Source organism: Humulus lupulus, chromosome 7, assembly GCF_963169125.1.
Source record: "Humulus lupulus chromosome 7, drHumLupu1.1, whole genome shotgun sequence".
NCBI classification, from domain to species: Eukaryota; Viridiplantae; Streptophyta; class Magnoliopsida; order Rosales; family Cannabaceae; genus Humulus; species Humulus lupulus.
The window spans coordinates 2,413,796-2,422,601 of record NC_084799.1 but is presented as its reverse complement, the minus strand read 5'-3'; the positions used below and the strand labels follow the sequence as shown (position 1 = coordinate 2,422,601).

The 8,806-nt window shown below is 31.6% G+C and overlaps 1 protein-coding gene across 1 annotated transcript; it reads right to left on the bottom strand.

Moving 5' to 3' along the window:
• Positions 1 to 4,195: 4,195 nt before the first annotated feature.
• LOC133790300 (zinc finger CCCH domain-containing protein 14-like) lies at positions 4,196 to 7,425 on the bottom strand. Its single transcript, XM_062227903.1, has 3 exons — positions 7,157 to 7,425; positions 6,580 to 6,640; positions 4,196 to 5,199 (listed from the first exon to the last, which is right to left on the bottom strand). The coding sequence occupies exons 1-3, from the start codon at positions 7,236 to 7,238 to the stop codon at positions 4,422 to 4,424; spliced, it is 921 nt and encodes a 306-aa protein (XP_062083887.1). The 5' UTR covers positions 7,239 to 7,425; the 3' UTR covers positions 4,196 to 4,421.
• Between the last annotated feature and the right edge of the window lie 1,381 nt (positions 7,426 to 8,806).

Here is an 8,806-nt window from a genome sequence, read left to right as displayed (position 1 = left end):
AAATGCAGTTCATTCAATATTTGATGTAATATTATTTATATAGGATGCTCGTGGTGTGAGTGTGAGGTGGGGGTCACGTGCTGTGCGTGTGACGTTACCGCTTTTTATAATTGGGATAATGGAATCTCCTAGATTCGTAAACGTTTCCTACTACGTACACCTCCCATTTATGGGCCTCTCTCCTCCTTTGTTGGGCTTCACCTTGGATAAGGCCCATTTGGATAAGATCACATAATTTGAATTTTCTTATTAAGGATCATTTTAAAACGGTGTGTTTTGTAAAAGTTACTAATTGGACCTTTTGTTTTGTTAAATAATAATACGGACCTTATGTTTTACAAAATTGAACAAAATAGTATCTTAAACCTAATTTTGGTCAAAAACAATTTAAATATAATATTTCATTCTCAGCTCATCGACTACTTTCTTTAATTCTATGAACTCATCGCATCACTAATAACCTAATAATTAATCTTATAATTGAATTTTTTTGACCAAAATTAGGTATAAGCTACTCTTTTGTTCTATTTTACTAAATACAGGATCTGAATTATCATTTAACAAAATACAAAGACCGATCGGTAACTTTTGTAAAAAAACAGGGTCCAAACTAGTTTTTACCCTTATAGCATTTTAGTTTTAGTTCATAACATGTTACGACGATGATTGAGACAATATATATAATTATATTATGATATTAGTGAATATAATTGTATGATATATACAAAGGTTCAATTCATATCCTTCACCTTAGGTTACAAATCCTAGGGATGGTGACCACTTGTGCTAACTAGTGGTGGCATATAGAGCACAATTAAATATATGTTTTTTTTTTGTTAAAAAAAAGGAACTATATATTATTGTTTAACATATCTCATTTGAGCATTTTTAATTTAACACAATTCTTGTCCATTTTGTGGCTTTAGTATGAAAAAGTTTATTTCAAGGAGGTGATTTTATGACTCACAAATAGAACATAAGGGATGGTTTCCATATATATATTGATTGTAGTATGAACCATATGGTTTGAAAGAAAAACAAAAACTCATGATCAACTAGGTAGACACACAAAGGCTTTGATCCAATGGATATCTATGTAGCATAAATCTATTCAATTAGCCTCATTTATGAAGGATAGGGAAACCATTTGGTTAGTAATTTATTTTCACTCATATCTCATTTGTCTTGTTTTGGTAGCTTATAAGTGATATATGCAACTCTTGTGATAGGGTTAAATTGGGCTTAAGTTATCGTTTTATAAGCTTAAACTATCTACTCTTAGTCTCTCTTTTGTTTTGGCTATTAATAACTACTATGTACTATAATGAATTTGGTATTCTTTTTTATGAATATTAAAACTTTATTGTCTAACTTTTTAAAATTTCTCTAACTTAGTTCAGTCGCAATGATTACAAAATTGTCCATGTTTCAACTCAGCATGCCTTTAAGTTAGACAATAAACTTATTTGGATGGATAATATCCCTCATCCCCTTTGTCATCGTAAGGTAATTCAATCATTATTAAAATTAAAAAGTAAGAAATATATTATATATTAAAATTGCATTTGTAAAGATAACACTTCAACCAACCATTAAGTTGCATATTAATTTTGGTTTTAATGTGTTATCAAGTTTTATTTATTGTGTTATATAATTAGAAAAATAAAAATGTAAGTTTGTCCCATATTGACTAAATAACAAACTTTCCTCACCATTCACTCTTATATAATTTTTCTACATCTTTTTTAATATTTCATATCCAAACAACATAAATAAACCTAATTATAAATTTGGGTAACAATTAATTAAAATTAGTAGAGGTATTTTATTATTGTGTCCTATTAGATTATTTATTATTATTCAAGTTGAAGGTGAGTCATTATTTGTTTATCCACAAATTTGACCCAATCCTTCATCCTTCCATACCCACACAAATTCAGTTCAAATCAAGTTTTGCTCTGTTGCTTGTGTCGCATATAGGAGAGATCCTCTTCTTCGAATCCCACAACATTGGATGGCACAACACCTCAAATGGTTATATACAAGAATGTTACCTTCTCTTGGTTGATCTCCATCATCATTTTCGACCCTTATTGCTGTAACTTGTGAGGGTGTAGGAGCATTGAATACACGCTAATCAAGCCCAACATCTGTTTTTATATGAATGATTTGTTTTTCCAAATCAAGGAAATCTCCAAGTGAACGAGAACAAATGGAATTAGGATTGATGTGAAGAATATTGATGAGCTTGGTTACAATTGATGGCTCAATTTTGTCTGAATCAGAAATTCAATTTTGTAATTTATACTCCTTGTCGTAAAAATACAATTGGAGATAAGAATGACGACTATTTGAAGGGCACAAGTCATTGATATAGTGATAGATTTGTCATTAGGTTCTGAAAGTATATATTACTCTATTTTTTCGACAAAGTTTTTTATCAAAATTAACACCGAACGATATAAACGCAAACTTATTATTATAAGTTCAAATATATGTCCGAAAATGTGCAGATTCACTACTGTTGAATGTAAACAATGCATAAAACTCATTTGGTACATTACTTGTGGCCAGATAAATTTCTAACAATGCATAAAACTCATTTGGTACATTATTTATAATGCAAACTTATAGTATTTAAAGTAGGTTTAATGTTTAGAGTCAAAAAAATCAGTCACTTATGCATATGGAGAATTTAGGGTTTCTTTAAAACTTTTATTCTTCAAATTTATAAAACTATAATTTTTTTTAGAAGGAATTCGTTTAATCATCGAATATCCTCACCAACTTGGTGAGTAATACAAAGTTTAATTACATCACATAACAAATGACTAAAATTGTCCAGAACAAAACTATAATTAGATATGACTGGTTTTATTCTTCAAGATTTTATTGTTGGATAATTTGCATTTTCTTTTTGCATAAAAAAATAGTTTTTAGTGTTTAGAGTTAGATAAATCAGTTTTAATTAATTTGTTGTGTTTGACTTGTGCATAGGGAGAATTTAGAGGTCTTTCAAACCCATTTACTATTTAATAATTTCGTGGCATTATGCACACATGTTAGGGCTATGCTAGTATATGTATAGGAGATAACACATCTCTTTATAGTTCACAATATCCTATATTAATCTCTACTTATTTCTCATTAGAACAAAGATTGATGATATACAAGTAATGCTAGCTACAAACACATTTATTAGCCAGCATATAAAGTGGTCCAAACAAAAATAATGAAGCTCAACCAATTATAATTATTGAAGCATATATTTGACAATAGTCTTAAACTATAGTACTACATTAAAATCACTTGGAAAATATACTATAACAACCTAAACAGGTAGCTAGTACAATATCATCCAATTAATACACTCCACAGACAATGAAGCCTTATTATATAATAATAATAATAATAATAAAAACCAATCACACCTAATTTGTCCCGAGGACGACAAGTTTACTCGGAAACTCATTTATCCGTGAGATACCCTATCTTGATGGGTAGGGTATTACTTGATAAATTAGGTTTTAAGGTGGGTGAAGATACAAAAATGTATACCTGATGTGAGTATAGAGTAGGATACGATGATAGGTATACACACATGTATATATAAATTTATAAGAATATATTTGCTATTTTAATTAATTTTAAAGATATAAAAAATAAAATTTTATAGGATAAATTAAAAAATTGTATACAACAATTAGTATATCTTATAAAAAAAATAGTACTACAAACACAATAAATTAGTCACTTTCACCCCAAATATCCCTATATATAAATATATAAACTACATATAACTAGACAAATTTGACTAATAACCAACATTAGTGGAGATAAAGAAAAAAATTATAAATTTAATATGTTCTTTTTTTTTCTTCTCGGTTGATATTACAATAGGTCAGTAGTTAACATTCGATCCCCCAAAACACTAAAAGAAAATCGCTTTTTGAAAAAAGAAAAAGAAAATAGATCCCATACTTTTTCTCTCTCTCCAAGTTGGAAAGAAAATTAAGCAAAAATTCATTTTGATAATTTTAAAGGTATAAAAATAATTATAAAAGGATTTAATTTTCTTTCCTTCTTATCCATCAAACAATTAGAGTAGAAATTAAATGTTTTTCCATCTTAAATATTAAACAAAGCTATTAGAGATAGAAGGCTACCAAAATTAAAGAACTCAAGCTGACCAACGTACAAGAAAACTGCAGAAGCACCAACAAGAATGAATAGAAAAATAAACCAAATTAATCATTCAAGAATATCAAAATCTACTTTAAACTAAAAAAAGCTGCGACATTAACAATCAAAGAACATTTAAAAAAAAAATCAAACAAAAATACTACATGCTATATCAAGAGTTTTATCCTAGAAAAGATTGGCACACTATCAATAGAAGACCAAAAAAATAACAATAAAAATTATATCCCAGTCTTGCGCAATTCATGAGCTCCATGTGCAAAGTGGCACCTCTCCCCAAATGTGCATGAACCTTTGGTAAAGTTATCACATATTTTGGTCTTAAAATTGCTTCCTGAGCCGGAGGAGTGACCCGTACCACCACCACCACCACCACCACCATGATGATGGCTCTTCGTGTGATTTGCAGCCATAGACGATCCAACATTTACGATGAGCTCACGAACCATCGTACTCGCCTGCTTAATCTGGTCGAAGGTTCCCTCGAGCTCAATATTCCTCAAGTTGGGATCTGTCTCATGCTCTCTTATCGAAAGTTTTGCTCCTGTGGCCCGACATATTTGTTTTGAGTTCACACCATTTTTCCCAATAATGGCTCCAGCAAGTGAAGAATCGACACTAATTTTGGCTGTGGATGATGCTCCAAAGCTGGCTGCAAGACCGTGCGAAGGAGGAGGAGGCTCCATCCTACCACCCATCCTGCCGCGGTGATCTTCGTAGGATGGTAATGTTGGCTTGCCAAGTTCCCACTCTCCGTGAGCAAAATGGCATTTTTCACCGAACTTACAGCCTTCTGCTGAGTTGAACTTGTTGCACAAGCGGGTCTTGACAGCTGGGGGAGACGAGCCATCTGGGAAAGATGGTGGAACTACAGGGTTTCTAGCGGATGGAGGGAGGGCTGGGCTGCCACCAACATTGATTAAATGTGACACAGTCTTCAAGCCGCCGGGAACATAATGCAAGAAGTGGCAACCTTCACCAAAAGGGCACCCGGCCGTACTGCATAGAAATATGAATCAAATGTCAGTTCAAAAGTTGCAAATAACAGTGAGAATTTGGATTGGTTAAAAAAATTTCAAGAAACTATTTAGTATGTATCGTCTCTATCATGTACCACAATCAAGAAAACTGAAATCATGAATCTATTAGATATCATGGGAAGCAGGAGCATGACTTTTTCTATGAAGAGTTTATACTCTTAATCCATAAAAAAAAAAAAAAAAAGAGTTGGGTGAACTAAACAGCAGGAAATTGATAAAATGCTCGAGGATTGGTTGATTAGGTTTTACAACTTTACTAAATGTGTTTTGAACCCCATGTGGTTAAGTAAAAAAATTAGTAAAATGTAAAACAGAAACAATTTGTTTGTGGTTACCAAAACAAACAGGCGTTAATAATTTATCATAACAACAAAGTCAATGTAAGAATGGCAATTGCCTTCCCCAACTCAATTCCAACTGAAAAGATAAAAGCTCTAAGCATACAAAACAAAAAATTCAGAATATACTTGGCATAAAGTTCAGAATAACATACTGTGAACCCAAGCAAAAAAGAAACGAGCTCAAAAGAAAATTAAAATGATTAAGAAAATATAAGATAAGTGCAATAGCTTAACCTAGACCAAAATGCATGATGTAATCATGGCCTCGCAGTTCAAAGACAATGCAAAAATGGCATAAACCTCACATTGTTTTTTATCAGATAACATGAAAAAACAAGAAGAGGCAAAAAGAAAAGCAAAACAACATAACAAAACAGAGAGAATGCTAAGGAAACAAATGTAACACTATGTTGAGTACAAATCTTATGTTCGTTTCTTTTATATGCTGAAATGCAGATATTGAGATGTATACTCCACAGAATGCAAAACAACATTATATATTGTGTAATTATTCTTTCTTCTGTTTTCTGATTTGTTCTTTCTCCTTTTTTTAGCCTTCCTCTGGTTCCATAGTCGACATATACAACAATCTTTTACCACAAAAACAGACACAACTTAGTGGCAAAATCAGTAGGTCCACACCACTATCCTTTTACTTGAAAATATTGTCTTAGAGACTACATGTGATTTGTGACCATTATATGATGAATAAGTGTCTGCATTCCATACAACTGCATTAAATTTAGATATATTGCAGCAAGTGGTTATGAACTACATCTTGTCATTCAACTGTATCTGTATTCTGTTCATAGTCTTTGTTATCATGATTAGAACAGAGAGTACAACCTGTATCACAGCTTTAAATGCTAATTCCATTAGTCCACATCATAATATTTTAGTTGCAAAAATTGTGTAAAGATTTTAATTAAATTGGTATGAATTTATCAATAGGGAAAATCACATTAGACTATCTATTTTAGACAAGTTAAGATTTGAACCTGAAAAACTTTGTGCATGGCTTCGATTTGCTTCCTATACCAGGTGTAAAGGACTCCATTTCTGTTGAGAACATTAATTATTTCCCTCAGTTAAAACTACTGTGAATTATTAATCTTCACATTTTTAAATATATTTAACACCACCATATTAGTATTCTTATCATTATTATTACAAAACCTATTACAAAGTTCCACTAGAATAATCCCAGAAAATAAAAAATAATGCTTCATTTTAGGGTTTGAGATTCAATAACAGTATTGTATACCAATTCAACTCAATTTTCCATTACTCTAAAATCTAAATAATAGATTCTATCTTCTACACTTCAACTCAATTTTCCATTACTCTAAACCATCCATTTGCCACCAAACAAAAATAAAAAATAGACCCCAAATACACAAAAACCTTCGATTAATCACCTCAAATTGGTAATTAAACTTGTCGAAGAAAAGAACATAAAAGAAAAACAAAACCTAGCTTACTCAGATCAAATAACAGAGCGAATTCATGTATGTATAAATATATATAGATATCTATAATATATAAAAGCAGAAGAAGAAAGAAAGGACGAAGAACCTGGCCTAGACTTCTTGAAGCCGCCATTGCCATTAAAAGAAGCATCGAATCTGGCTCTCTTGCGACCACCTTCATACTCCATCTTATTGTAACTCAATAAGAAGAATAAAACAGAGAGAGAGAAGTGGTGGAATCTGCGAGAGGAGGAGAGAGAGAGATAGGGTTCGGAGACGGAAAGGGAACAGTGAAAAAGAGAATAAGGGAAGAAGAAAGAGCGGAACTGAAAAATAGATTCAAATGCAGTTTATTCAATATTTGATGTTACCCGACAAAAAAATAAAATTGACGCAGTAATATCTAGGTGATGATCACACCTCGCTCGCTCGTGTTGTGACTCACGTGCTGTGCGTGTGACGTTACCAGATTCGTACACGTGTAAGCGCCTCCCATTTATGGGCCTCTTTCGTCCTTTGTTGGGTTTCACCTTGGACTAGGCCCATTTGGTTAAGATCCCATAGTTCGAATTTTCTTCATATATAGCACTTTTTTTTTTTTAAGTTCATAGCATGGGAATAGATGCCATTTTGCATTGAACATGAACAAATTCCCTTACAATATTTGCAAGAATCTCCAACTCGATATACAACTCACTAGAAAAAATATTTTTGGTTACCTTAACTTCTTAAGGTTGATCTTGTTTTTCGATGCTAACAGCATATTCTTAGTACAATCTTAGAGAAAGAATGTCGAATATCTTCGTAATAACTAGGGATAAGAGTAACACTACCAATAAAGAGATAATATATATAATTATATTGTGATATTAATGTATATAATTGTATAATATGTACAAAGGATGAATTCGTATCCTTTTTCTTAGGATACAAATCCTAGGGTGGCAACCACTTGTGCTAACTTGTGGTGGTCATATGGAGCACAATTAAATGTATTTAGGGGTGTTCAAAAAACCGCTCACACCGCACCGCACCACACTGCAATTTGCGGTTTAGAACCCTTTGCGGTGCGGTTTGTATTTTTGCCAAACCGCGCAGTGTGGTGCGATTTGCGGTTTTAAATTTTATAAATGCGGTTCAAACCACACCGCACCGCATCATTATATATATTATTTTTTTCAATTTTGCTACATTTAAAGTTAATGCATACATATTTATACAGTATAATATAATATATACAATATCTAGAAAAAAATATAATGTTTCATAGGATAGGATGCTAACACATATTCTACTTCAATATAAAGATATTCCTCCTTTATTAAAATAATATTTACTTTTATATTATATTTTTTATTTGTTATTAGTAAGTTATATTTTTATTGTTTTGTTTAAAACTTATTAGCTTGGTATACATTTAATTATTTTGTTAAACACTCTATTGTTATGATATTTATTATGAATATTTCTTAATTATAATATTTAATTGTTAAATTATTTGGCGATATGTATAAACCGCCCACACCGCATTTTTGCAGTGCGGTTTATGCGGTGCGGGTTGCAGGTTGAAAAATTGTTCAAACCGCATATGCGGTGCGGTCTAAAAAGTTAGAGAAAAACCGCACCACCCGCACCACAAACACCCGTAAATGTATGTTTTTTTTAAAAGGAAACATATGTTATTATTTAACATATCTCAATTACATATTTTTAATTTAACACAATTTTTATCCATTGTTCGGCTTTGAAGTGGATT